This window comes from Zychaea mexicana (assembly GCF_025766255.1).
Source record: "Zychaea mexicana strain RSA 1403 chromosome Unknown BDB00scaffold_155, whole genome shotgun sequence".
NCBI lineage: Eukaryota > Fungi > Mucoromycota > Mucoromycetes > Mucorales > Lichtheimiaceae > Zychaea > Zychaea mexicana.
Window position 1 is genome coordinate 43,843 of NW_026516818.1, and position 12,567 is coordinate 56,409.

At 42.7% G+C, this 12,567-nt stretch overlaps 3 protein-coding genes across 3 annotated transcripts; 2 read left to right on the forward strand and 1 right to left on the reverse strand.

Moving 5' to 3' along the window:
• Window positions 1-6,795: 6,795 nt before the first annotated feature.
• BDB00DRAFT_856433 (high mobility group box domain-containing protein) lies at window positions 6,796-8,229 on the reverse strand. The gene is made up of 3 exons (XM_053125783.1): window positions 7,842-8,229; window positions 7,618-7,685; window positions 6,796-7,456 (listed from the first exon to the last, which is right to left on the reverse strand). The coding sequence occupies exons 1-3, from the start codon at window positions 8,022-8,024 to the stop codon at window positions 7,126-7,128; spliced, it is 582 nt and encodes a 193-aa protein (XP_052973315.1). The 5' UTR covers window positions 8,025-8,229; the 3' UTR covers window positions 6,796-7,125.
• BDB00DRAFT_856434 (uncharacterized protein) lies at window positions 8,211-9,384 on the forward strand. The gene is made up of 2 exons (XM_053125784.1): window positions 8,211-8,902; window positions 9,064-9,384. Exons 1-2 carry the CDS (start codon window positions 8,537-8,539, stop codon window positions 9,103-9,105), a joined length of 408 nt encoding a protein of 135 aa, XP_052973316.1. The 5' UTR covers window positions 8,211-8,536; the 3' UTR covers window positions 9,106-9,384.
• Window positions 9,385-10,365: 981 nt separating this feature from the next.
• On the forward strand, window positions 10,366-11,741 carry BDB00DRAFT_856444 (uncharacterized protein). Its single transcript, XM_053125785.1, has 4 exons — window positions 10,366-10,387; window positions 10,673-10,786; window positions 10,903-11,048; window positions 11,132-11,741. Exons 2-4 carry the CDS (start codon window positions 10,765-10,767, stop codon window positions 11,417-11,419), a joined length of 456 nt encoding a protein of 151 aa, XP_052973317.1. The 5' UTR covers window positions 10,366-10,387; window positions 10,673-10,764; the 3' UTR covers window positions 11,420-11,741.
• The last annotated feature ends 826 nt before the right edge of the window (window positions 11,742-12,567 follow it).

The following is a 12,567-nucleotide window of genomic DNA, read 5'->3' on the forward strand; positions in this document are numbered from 1 at the left end:
TATTGTCTGTTTTCAAAATCAAAAGCAAGATTATTGTGCAGTGAGAAGTAGCCTATCATAGAAAGTCGTCAAAGTTGGATACTTAACTATCTCCAGTTTAGAATACAATGCGAAAAGAAGTGTTGACAAAGATGATGTAGTGATATTGATAAAAAGAGAATAGGCGTGAAAAAAAGAGAACAGGTGAGAAAAAAAGAGAATAGGTGATAAAAAAGAGAATAGGTGATAATAAAGAGAATAGGTGATAATAAAGAGAATAGAAGATAATAAAGAGAATAGAAGATAAAAAAGAGGATAGAAGATAAAGAGAATTAGAGAAGGACTTCATGGAAAACAGCATTTCGGGTGTTTTGGCCTTGCTGACCCGCGATACTTGAGTTCTCGGGATCTAACATGATTCTAATAGATGATGGGGTGCGGACGCGTGACATGGCTACATAGAGTAGACCATGCGTGAAAGGAGGTTCAGGTAAGTAGAGGCCAACAGTGTTAAAAGTTTGATCCTGTGCCTTATTGAGGGTCATAGTGAATGCCAGGCGAACAGGGAATTGGATGCGTTTGAAGAGAATGGGGGAGCGTATTTGTGATGGTGTTAAAGTTATGCGAGGGATCAAGACGATGTTGCCGGTATGAGGTCCAGTGGCTATTTCAGCATCAAGTACATATCGTTGGAGAGAGCGTAACAATCAGTCGTGTCTTATTGCAGAGTCCACTATGGGTGTGCAAGTTCCGCTTGGCACCAACAGCTCGGCACCATCACCAATGCAAAGTAAATGTTGCATAGACTGGCCAAGTTCGTTTGCATCATTGGTGTTGGCAGCTTATTGGACGCGTATGTTGGTTTCAAGGCGATGGACGGTGACACTGGGTCAAATTGATGAACGATTTAGACACTGCTGTACGATTTGCGAGCGCGATGCATTTGGTATCACAGGAAGGACCTATTACCAGGTTTGATGTAGATACTTTAACGTAAGTATTACCTCTCAATAGCAAAAGAATGCAAAGTAGAAGAGAGGATACAATGTTGAGTACCTGGCAAAAGTCAACACCAAGGACCATAATTTTTCCATCAAATGGAACAACGGCAAGCGCGGGATCGCCATGTCTCATGAGATTTTGGATACTCTTGTATACGTTGATACTTGTATTGATACTTGTATCCAGCGTGTTTAAAGCGATGACACTTCTCAGATGATGAAGGATTTGAAGTGAGCTTCATATCGTGTTTATAACGCTTATCCGCTTGAGTCTTTTCTCGATGCGATACCCGTCTACTCACATAGTCATACATTCATGTAGAATAAACTTTCTTATCTGGAGGAGCCACACACCTCGGCGCGTCATAAACGTGAGAGAGCAATCTGATTGTATAGATTGAACTGGCTCAAATGCCGTGTTCATTACTCTATATAACCGCGCGGCCGCAGCAATCATGCCGCTCCTCTTCCTCCTCGTCAACGTTTGTAAGCAAAAGCTATTTAATGTGAGTATCATTGGAACGGATTAGAGGATCGAAGAGTGTATGTTTATGGTGGTGAGTGAGCAGAGCGTATGCAACCGGTTGCGAGTATCTTAAGATCCGTTTATCTCACTTTCTTTCTTTTTTGACACAGACCTTCTTCTCGTCTTAACCTGGTCCATCTCCCCCTCACGTTGGCTCTAAAAGCACAGATGCAAGAGTAAGTACAATATGGAAAATGTGAAGTGTGACTTGAGGCTTTGCTTGTGGATGTGATATACGAAAGAAGATCTGAATTTTGACGTGTCTAAAGAAGTGTATGTACAGCATACAGCCGCTAATGTTATCCTCCTTTCTTCTCTGCTACTACTGTAGGATTCTGACTTTTTGAAATGGTTGGTTCGGTTTGTTGTTTGCATCCCACCCTTAAACATAAGCAACAACTGTAAGTACGGTAGGGAATGAAATGTGAGGATGAGTTGGAGAGAAGTCGAGTGTCTGTTGGAGGTGCTGATGCCATGACGTGTCAGGAATAGTTGCATATTAAGAACAGCCTGCTCATGATCTTTCTTCTTTTCATTCTACTTCAGGTTCCGCCTTATGCTGGTTGGGTTAATTGTGTCCTGCGGACAAGTTACAGATAGTAAGTATAAGCAAAAGGGGACTTGAACATTGGTATGATAGGTGAGTAGGATGGCATGGGTGTAGGGGATGACGCGTCAAAGGTGTGCAGTGTGTACAGCAGCGTGACGGGAAAGGGCTCCTGACCATGACGTATGCAATATGGCAGTCTCTCAAAAAAGTTTTCTTTCTCTCCTCCCCTTTCTTCTCTTATTCTTTTTTCAGAATTGGTCATCCCCTTCTTGCTTTTCCTCTCTCTAACTCAAGGCTCTCTTCCTCCAAGCCAAGGATGTCATAATAGTAAGTATCGCTGTGCTTGTGTTTGTCTTTGTGTGTTTGAAGAACCAGGAAGATGTCTGCCGTGACATGTCAAAAAGTGTATGCAGCTGCTCATAGATGTTTTCGTTTTTCTAATAGAGGATGGCTCTGCGGTGATCTGTTTGAACTTGGATGGGCTTAGACCCCATCTCTCTCTGTCTATAACTTTGCTGTAAAACGACAAACAAATTTAAGTATAGGTGGATCCAGCTTGGGATGGAGGAGGATGGTAATGCCGTGTTAAAAAATAAAGATAGCACAGTGGGTGCAGCCCTCTAATGATCTTTTTTTTTATCCAGCTAGAAGAAGTGTTTCTGTTCTGGCTGCGATTCTCTGCTCTACACTGGCTGGGTGTTCGGTTCTCCTGTGTCTCATCGTAGAAGTATAGGTAAGTATAGCACGATAGAATCTTGTATGTGTGTGGTTTAACAGTTTCCCATTAACTGTTCATCTCTTTTGTTTCTCGGAATGGCGATAGGGCACAGACATTTCCATGCTAGTCAAGATTGATGCTCCACTGTCATCCCGCTCCTAGAAGCCGACCTGTCAAGTAGTCTATCGGCAGTGGTCAAGATCTATCCATCCATCTGGACGGTGGCGTGTGCTTTTTGCTTTGACTTGGACCTGAGGAAGTCCTTAAAAGCCTCATCTTCTTCTTTGCGTTCTTTATATATTTTATACCCCCCTCCCCTCCTCCCCTTGCTCTGACCCAGGAAGTCGTTAAAAGCGTCTATTGCGTTTCTTATATAGTTTATCCACCTTTTCTCCCCTCCCCTTTGCTTTTCTTCTACAGTTCCTAGTAGCCTCTGTCTCGACCCATCTTCGGATGTTGCATCGTTTCACGCGAACGGCTGTTTTTTTACTCAGGCAGCCTCCGGGCGTAAGTCCTGCTTCATTTTCAATTTCCCCGAGCCCACGGGTAAAAAGTGCGGCCGAGGTCCCCATGAATTTGGGAATGCTTTGCGTAAGTATTTACTTTCTCTTTTTCTGTCTGTGAATTTACATGGATGAGAGTTTCCTTTTTTGGATTTTTCAGCTAACTTTTAAAGATTTTAATAATAAAGAAGAAGATACCAATAAAGAAGTACATAATGACGGAATAACGGTATTCTAGTAGTATCGGTTGCTGTGGGTATCTACTATAATGCTGCATATCAACATTTTATTTCATTTCATACACAACGGTAGCATACTCGTGCTTATGCTTTCGCTCTTTCTTGGCTCTTTCATAACTTTCCATTCCTAAAACCCCAACACCATCACTATTCAACAATACCGTTAAAACTCATCGATTTTGTTATGATGCTTCCGCAGGCCGGCGAGACAGACAACAATATCAATATTCATCCGGCTGATATTTATTGTAGTGTATTATTTCCTGTAGATGCTTAGGTGATGTAATACGTGATTCATCGCCATGTCACACATAGATGCTGACCTGCTAAAAGAATAAAACAAGATTACTACGTACTTCTTGTTCTTCTGTTATGACTAGCCAATGCAATATTATACCATGTGAAAATCAACACGCACTACAGCTATAACGTTTTCTTGTCTATTAGCATCAACGACATCTTAGAGACCAACGCAACATCATCAACGCAAGAGAAAATAAAAGTACATACTAGTATGATAACATGTCAGTAACCTTGATGGCTGAAAAAATTACAGCTTAAAATGACTTTTATATTTTGGAATACACCTGCTAATTTCTGTACACGTGAAAGTTTTGAAAGAGCAAAGCAAAGGAACGACAAGGGATGGCATGTGTTTTCTTCGGCTACATATTAGTACGCTGGTACTGGTCTAAAGAATCGTATTATTTTCTGTTTATCAGTAGAAATATATCACAGCATAGCTGTCTTGAGTGTACATATATTTGCTACACCGTGCCTTTGCTCTGATCGAATATGCTAATAGTTCCAAAGAAAAGAGAATCTATAGAGGAGTCTATGTATATATTGAACATCTGCTCCTGATTGCCACTGTCAATGTGAGTAGTATCCTCATTTTTGGGTAGGATTACGAATCGACCTGAAGAACCTTACTTGTTGATCAGATTCAAAGGATATAACAAAAACGAAATGGTATATCAGAATAATAAGCTTGTATATCTGCCCCACAGAGAAAAAAGTGTTCTTTCTATTTTATGTAATCATGTAAATCGTATAATTGCCGTGCAGTGCGAGCAGATTGTAGTCTACCTCATTCTGATGCACTTCTGTATCCTTTTCAAACCAAAAAAGGAAAGTTGCGCACAGTAGCTAACACGATCATCGAGTACTTTATGGCCTTCTATCAACTCCACTCTTCCATTTTCGTATCATAGTTCGCGGACATGTGAGATAGATGATAAGCAAGCCGTATTACTGTAGTTTGTAATGCAAGCAAGGCAAAGAAGCGAAGTTATTAATGTCAGCGATACGGCGTCATCGATATATGACAAAAACCAACGTCATGAAGGATGCGTTGGTGGCGAATATCAATGAATTGATTTTTTTGATATGATGGAACCGCCTTTCCGTGGATATAGCTGGATGGCGATAGGCTCTCCGTTCAATGTGGGTTATACGAACTGTATGGTCATTCGGCGATGGACAGCTGAAATTTCTTCATGAGTGGTTACATAGTAGCGTTAAACAATAAACGTGATGAATCAATGACCTTCTACGTATGGTCCAGTTCAACATGTAGCTGTTAGTTGAAGTATAACATGGAGTCTGCAGTATCCCCAACCGCCCCCTTCTTCCGTGTCCCCTTGCAGCAGACAGCAGAAGCTCCGGCTCTTTGCGACAGTCTCGGCAAGCATAATCGCCAGCCCCTCCTTTTTTCATGATTGACCATGGAGAATAAACTATCACTTTCTTATATCCCATCTCTTCATCAAGTGTTTCAGCTACTAAGCTATGATAAGTCATAGTGCTCTATAATGAAGTAAACAAGATAGCAGGCCTTCGTGAAAAAGGAAACCCATTACTAATCCCTATTTGGCCACATTGTAGACAATAAGCGATACTAAAATCCTGTGCAACCCGTAGCACTTTGGACGAGCACTCTGGATTCGACGCAGCCACCAGCACTGGTACTGCCGCTTTAGTCGCAATAACGAGAGGCTACCAAAGTTGATTATATGCGGTGACCTAGCAGACGTCGCATGAATAATGAAATCATTGACAGCTACTGCTTATATTGGATGCCATTGCTGTCAGTGGATAATGAAAGCTATATATAACAGTCAGATATACTTCAATTAAAAGTCATCGTGCTTCGCCCTTGGAGAGAGAAATGATTATCTTTCGTGCGATCAGGGTGTATGACTTATTACACACTATTGTTTGTGTCTACATTTTAGGTTTGACATCCGACAGCCACACATACGCACATTTATAATACTATTAAGCGGCTATTGTGTGTGTTCGGGGTTGTGGTCGATTTTGGTTACATACGTTGACAACCATGTGGGTTGCCATAAGCAACATCAACAGTAATCAGCCTTTTAATAGTGATACCACTAGACGCCACTAAACGCCATTGAATAATGAATGGCTACTGTCTGATAGTATGCGGTGTGTATAGTATATCGAGTAAAATCCATCCTTGTAGATGTGTGTGTATGTATATATAGCCAGAAAAATGAAGAGCCGATCCCGATGTCACACCCCACTCTCTCTCTCTCTCTCTGCTATACATAGCTAGCCTCATACCACACTCAATATGATGCTGCAGCGTATGTACTACCTGTGCATACTACAGCAGTTAGACTGACGCAAATCAAGAATCCGCCAAAAGAAAGAAAGGATAGTATCTACCGATCCTCTCCCCTCCCCCCTGTAAGATGGAAAGCTTTTTGTTTCCAACAGAATTAAGGGGGGGCTGGGTTCCCTTGAGGTGATCTACCTGCCACTTGGTCAAAAAGAAGCAACAGAGTAGTGGAAAGAAAAAACCACGGAGGTTCGGAGGGGGTGGGGGCATATTCTTTTTTGGCGGTCGTGTGACGATAGTGTATCGCGTGTCACTTTTTTCTTTTTGTTGTTGCGTGGCAACAAATTGCAACAACAATCTACAACAGCATTGTGGAGAAATTAAGGAGTAGAATAGATAGAGCAATTTTGATTTAAATACAAAAAAAGTTCCAATTCTTTTTTTTTGTGTGTGTAAAATTGAAGAAAAAAGAAGAAAAACAGATCAGCTGTGCATTAAATAAAAGAAAAGAAAGAAAGAATCCCGAACAACAACAACAACAACACCAAGAAAAGAACAAGAAAAGAGGCTCTTTCCTCTCTAACAAACAAACAAAGAAAAGGATTACAGGGAAGAAAAAAAGACGAAGAACTGGTATAGAAGAAAAGGGCTGTGTGTATGTGTGTGTTATGTAAGTGTCAAGTCAAGATCAGAGAGAGAGAGAGTGTGTGTGTGTGTGTGTGTTGATGCGGAAGCGAGAAGGGGAGGGTGCGGGTGAGAGTTTGTTTTTGATTTTGTGTGTGTGCAAAGAAGTATGTATAGTGAGTGAGTGAGTGAGTGAGTGCTTTTGTTGATAGTGCGTGCGTGCGAGTGTTGTATAAAAAAGTGTAAAGTGAAATTGAGTTGAATTGCGTGTGTGTAAAAGTGTGTAAAAGTGTGTAAGTGTGTAAGTGTGTCCCCTTCCCTTCTCGGTGCAACTCGTTCATTTTTTTTAAATTTTGTACAATATGTATAATGGCTGTTGTTGGCTTGCATTTTGTTTTTTACTTTGTCCGCCGTCTGGCTTTCTTGTACCGGTGACCGCTGGTGTCACAGCCGGATTGGCCTTCCGCAGCATGTACCTCGACCACTGCCGCTGTTGTTGTTGCTGCTGCTGCTGCTGCTACTGCATCGTGGTAGAGCAGTGTCGTCGTGGGCGAGGGCGATGCTAGCGATGATGACGACGATGAAGATGACGATGACGACGAGTGGCGTTTTGGGCAGTATCGGTACTCCGGGAACGCTTCCTTGTGTGCGAGCTTCTCCTGCTCGGCCAGATCATGCCATGGCTTCTTTTCTTTCTCCGTCAAACGGGCCCAGCGCCGCGATGCACGTCTGCACAACAACAACAATGTAAGTAAGTATGGGCGAAGGATAACAAGACAGACAGAGTTAAGGAGGGGAAAAAGTGAGAGAGAGAGAGAGAGAGTGAGGGGGGGGGACTGGATAGTAAGGGCCTGGAAGCCCAAAGCAAAAGAGCGAATCATCATGCTTACTTTGAGATCTCTTCTGCACGTAGCGTCGGGTCTTGAGTTTTCAATGCCTGGCCATAATGACATCGGAACTAAAAAGAAAGAATAAACAACAACAACAACAACAAGAAAGAAAAAAAAGGGGGTAGAAACATGCCAACAGCAAGCAGCCCATGTGTACATGGTCTCAGTTAGCGTTGAACACACACAAACAATAACGAAAGAGTAGTAGTGATAGTAGAACTTACGTGGATCCAAGCATTCCGTGGTCGTTTAATGTGAGCGTTCTTTGTCAGGAACTTTGTGTGATCCAGGCCAGTGGCAGCTTGAGCGGATTGCTTGTTCTGCATCACAAGTGACACGAGCTGCTCTTCTTGTGCCGCGCGGTGATGCGCATCCGCCGAAGCAGCAGCAAGTGCCTCAGCGGCCATGCGTGTGGCCTCGTCCTGCTCTTCGAGCAAAGCCTCGTCGTCACTACTACTGCTAGAGCTTGTGTCGTTGGTGGTAGAGGAGGACGAGGACAGGGAGCAAGGTGGCGGGGTGGTGCTACTACTACTACTACTACTACTACTACTATTGTTGTTGTTCTCGCTGCTGCTGGTATTGCGCAGAGAGGACAGTCGGAGACAATTCAGAAATGATTCCGCAACTGTCGAGCCCGGGTGATGCTGCACAGCAGCAGCAGCAGCAGCGGCAGAAGCGGTGGCCATCGTGGGCGACATTGGCGAATAATCGTCCTTACTGTCTTCTTGTTGTTGTTTTGGTGCTGCTGTTGCTACTGTTGGTGCTGTTGATGCTAACTGCTCCTGATGATGCTGCGGGGCATACTGCTGGTGATGAGAAAGATGATGAGGGCTGTGTTGCTGGTGGTAATGTCTGGGCTGAAGCAGCGGTGGCGTCGATGATGTAGTAGTGGTGGCAGTCGTGGTAGTGGTAGTAGTAGATGAAGACGAGGACGATGATCGGCGCGGAACGGGTATCTGCAGCGAGGGTATCTTGTGGGCAAAAAATTTCCATTTCCGAGGGTATTGCCTCTCCAAAGAAGACGTCGTTGTCGAGGAGGGCGACCGTCGATCAAATTTTTCTTTCAACGCAGAAAATAGGTGCGGCCGAAACGCTGACTCGTAGTGCCGATGGTTGTCAAGTTGCGGCGTTGGTTCCAGGAACGCTGGTGCTTGTGCTGCTGCTTGTGCTTGCACTTGTGTTGCAGGTACTATGGCTTGTTTCTGCATTGCCAACTGCTCATCTCCACATGGTAGGGCTTGCTCATCTTTTTTGTTGGGCGAAGCTGGCGACGGCGGGCGCATCCCTTTTTGTTGTTGTGATTTTTTTTTGTGTTCAATAGAAAGATAATAACGGATTTTATTGTTATTACTATAATTATATTATTCGCATGCTCTCTCTCTCTCTCTCTCTCACTATATCATTGTTATCGTTTTTATTGTTGTTATTGTAAGAAAGATAGCATACTGGTTGACAGGTCCAGAATTGGAGGCAGTTCCAATGCGGTAGCAGAAGGTGGCGGCGTGGATCCCACTACTACGGACGGACAAGCCGACGATTGTACTGGCTGTGGCGCGTCCACAGACGGTGACGACGACGACGACGACGAGGACGAAACAAGTCGCATCATATTATAATAAGAAAAAGGGGAGAAAGAGTGAAAAAAATGGGAAGAGGGTGTGAGGGGAAAGAAGAAGAAAAGACAAAGTAAAAGAAAACCAAGAAGAGGAAAGGGGATGTGGGTTTTGGTCCTTTGGGTTTGGATGTGCGAGTGAAAAAAAAAAAAAAAGAGAGAGAGAGAAAAAGAGGCTCGTAGTGCCAATGAATAATAGTAGATGTGAGAGGAAGGGGAAACAAAAAAAATGCGGGTGGCCTGGGGACTCGCGTAAACTGACTTTCAAACACAAGTTGTTTGCACACGCACATAGCACACAACACGTAGAGCGAGCCAGTAGTGTGATTGATACAATAGGGAAATACATATGGGCTCGCTCTCTCTCTCTCTCTCTATTGCAATCTATTATTGTACTAATAGAGTCTGGTTTATTTTTTTTTCATTGTTTTTTCTCTTTGCCCGGGTAACCCGCGTCTGACTTGGAAGGTTACCCAGCGATCGCTTGGGTTGATATTGTGTATATTGTCAGGCCCGCTCCATGCGATAGGCTCTCACATATCATTCCGTTTGTCGGTGTACAACGCATCCCCAACAATGGAACACACCATTCTCTCTCTCTCTCTCTTGTACTTTCTCTCTGTGTCTCTTTTTACATTCTTCTTACAATACAACAATATAGATCATCCCAGTGCCCACGAAAATACAAGATTAGACTTCCGATTTGCATCTTTCTTTCTTTCTCTCTCATCCGCCTCCCGCCCCTCAAAAACCCGGAGTTGACAACTCTCTTTTCCCAGGAGAAAGCGAGAGAGAGAGAAAAAGAGAGAGGGAAGTATACCTGTTTTCTTGCCATCATCACAAGAATGTTGTGTTGTTCTTTTTGCCACCCTCTCCCCTCTCTCACACCTCCCTCCTTCTTCCTCACACACACACACACACACACACACTTGTTTTAATATCACATTCTGTTGACGATGAATGTTTGTGTCAGATGCCGTTTCTATATCAACTCCACAACAACAATCACCATAGCAACCAGCTCAACAATAATCCCCACGGCAACCGATCTCCGTAGAAACGGTACCTTGGCAACAAATGTGACATGTGCCATCATTACCAGGCATCATCATCACTAGCCAACTCCAAGATACGCGCTTTATGTGAGCCCGCTCATCGGTAAAGAACAATGTCTACATCCCTTTACCTAGTTACTGCTACCTATTAATACTACTTCTTTTTCTTCCCAAGACCCGCTCGAGGGGGGATTTTTTGGGGAGAAAGGGGAATGTACCTTCCCTTTACTATTGAAAGGAGACAGTTAAGAAAAAATGCGCGCTCAACTTTCAACCATCATCATGATGATGAAAAGCGAAGAAGACGGTTGCATGTAACACAACCATTGCTAATGACACAGATTTATTTACTCATAACCGGCACCCCTCTTCCCTGAATTTTTTTTAGATCGGCTTCACCCAACTACTTTCTTTTCACACAACAATTGTCCTTTTGTTTTCTGTGTGAAATGACATTCTTCTTTCCTTTTTTTCTGCTATATGGATGTGTGTGATGCGAGAGGTAAAATTAAGTGTGTGTGTGTGTGTGTATGGGACTTTACAAGAAGGAGGGTTTCTGTATATCCCGTTCATATCATATATTTCTTACACAATCCAGTGTGCCTTATTTAAACTTAGCCCAATCACAGACAAGCATTTCAGCCATGATCGCTCTTTTGTTGTTTCTTAATCTGCACGTTGATATCATATTAATGATATATCAAGTTTTACCAACATCAGTCAATGATAGCTCATTTGGTATCACATTCTTGAAATTTTATCCGGTATCTCTCTTTTTTTTTTGTGTGCTTTTCATATTATATAATGGGCAGTTTATAGTAATTGTTAAAAGCTAATATGTAAAAAGCACATGTATCTTGCATCTCGTCGGACGGCAGGTAATAATATTAAACCCAGAAAGTCCGAAACGGAACCGCTCTTGAGCATGTCTGTGTGTCGTACACACAACCCACCACCGCCGGAAAGGGGGAAGGAAGGGGTTGTGAGGTGGGATGTGAGGTTTGAGTTTAGGGCTGAACGGAGAAAGCGGAATTTGATCAGCAAAAAATCCGAGAGATACTTCTCTTATTCTATGTATACTGCCACCCGCCTGCTGCTATTGCATTATTGTTATCATCCTGGAAACAAGGGGTGAATTGTACGGGGGAGCCAACACTTTCTGTTCTATTCTTCTTCTTCTTTGTGATCGCATGTTCGTCGTATATGATAATACTGTACGATTGTCGTGTTGGCGTAAATTCGCTCTACATATTAAGCTTTTTTATTCATCCTTTGGACTTACTGTGTGCGTTCCGCACAACAACAGCCTTCAACCTTCCTTTTTCCCTTCCGTTCCCTACTACTACCCTTGAAAAAGATGCATTATACCCGTAGAAACTACCCGCCTGGACATATTATACTGGTAATACTACTTAAGAAACCGTTTTTTGATCACATAACAGTACATACAATAAATCTTACCAAAAAAAGACATGTAAGGTTTAAAACGACATGAAAAAAATTTGCATAATGCATCATTACAAGTACGGAAAGACACGCGACGACGACGGTATCGTTTGCTATATATTAAACAACGATCACCGGGTATACAATCTGTATACGCACTGGCAGATAGGCAATGGATGCTACAGCAGTAAGGAGTGGTAGCACTTTACTTTTGCGATTGTCACACTGGTGTTGTTGCATTAACGTTCAGATCCCATATCTAAACGGTGATGACGGATACATAATGACATTAAGAATAGCGATATGTGAGTGTAAAGGTTTACCCTCCTGATGAAATTGACTTCAAAAAAGGAGGACTTGCTCTCTATTTTCTCCATATATGATGGATGATTGTGGCAAAGAGAAAGTTGAGTGCGCGCAATAATCCACGATTTAAACCAGAAAAAAAAAAGGAGAGAAACCAAGCGCGAATCGTATTGCCCTTACTGGATCATCATCCTCATCGGCATCAGTTCCTGGACATCATTAGACGAAAAGCACACATATTATCAGGCTAAGGCAAAGGTAAAAAAAGTAAAAACAAACTTTTTTTGTGAACCCCGAGTGAGCGCCATAAAGAAGCAAATTCGCCAAATATAGAAAATTAGTTAGGGTAAAGAAAAATCCGCTATGCGCAACGGCCAGTTTTTTTTGTGCATTGCCGTTCAAAGTTGCCAAGAAACAATGACTCCCACTCTCACTCTCAAAGATACTATATAACTGCAACAACAAAATTCACATCGACAGCAGAGCAGCATACTATAGCCGCACATAAACTGTCTTACACCTCACAAACAG

Coding starts and splice junctions, on each gene's coding strand:
- BDB00DRAFT_856433 (XM_053125783.1), bottom strand. CDS start 8,024: ATGGCCGCTGAGGCACTTGCTGCTGCTTCGGCGGATGCGCATCACCGC. Junction 7,686..7,841: donor CACGGAATGCTTGGATCCAC/GTAAGTTCTACT, acceptor CTTTCTTTTTAG/TTCCGATGTCATTATGGCCA. Junction 7,457..7,617: donor CGTGCAGAAGAGATCTCAAA/GTAAGCATGATG, acceptor GTTGTTGTGCAG/ACGTGCATCGCGGCGCTGGG.
- BDB00DRAFT_856444 (XM_053125785.1), top strand. CDS start 10,765: ATGGATGTGTGTGATGCGAGAG. Junction 10,787..10,902: donor GGATGTGTGTGATGCGAGAG/GTAAAATTAAGT, acceptor ATTTAAACTTAG/CCCAATCACAGACAAGCATT. Junction 11,049..11,131: donor CATTCTTGAAATTTTATCCG/GTATCTCTCTTT, acceptor ATATGTAAAAAG/CACATGTATCTTGCATCTCG.
- BDB00DRAFT_856434 (XM_053125784.1), top strand. CDS start 8,537: ATGAAGACGAGGACGATGATCGGCGCGGAACGGGTATCTGCAGCGAGG. Junction 8,903..9,063: donor TGGCGACGGCGGGCGCATCC/CTTTTTGTTGTT, acceptor AAGATAGCATAC/TGGTTGACAGGTCCAGAATT.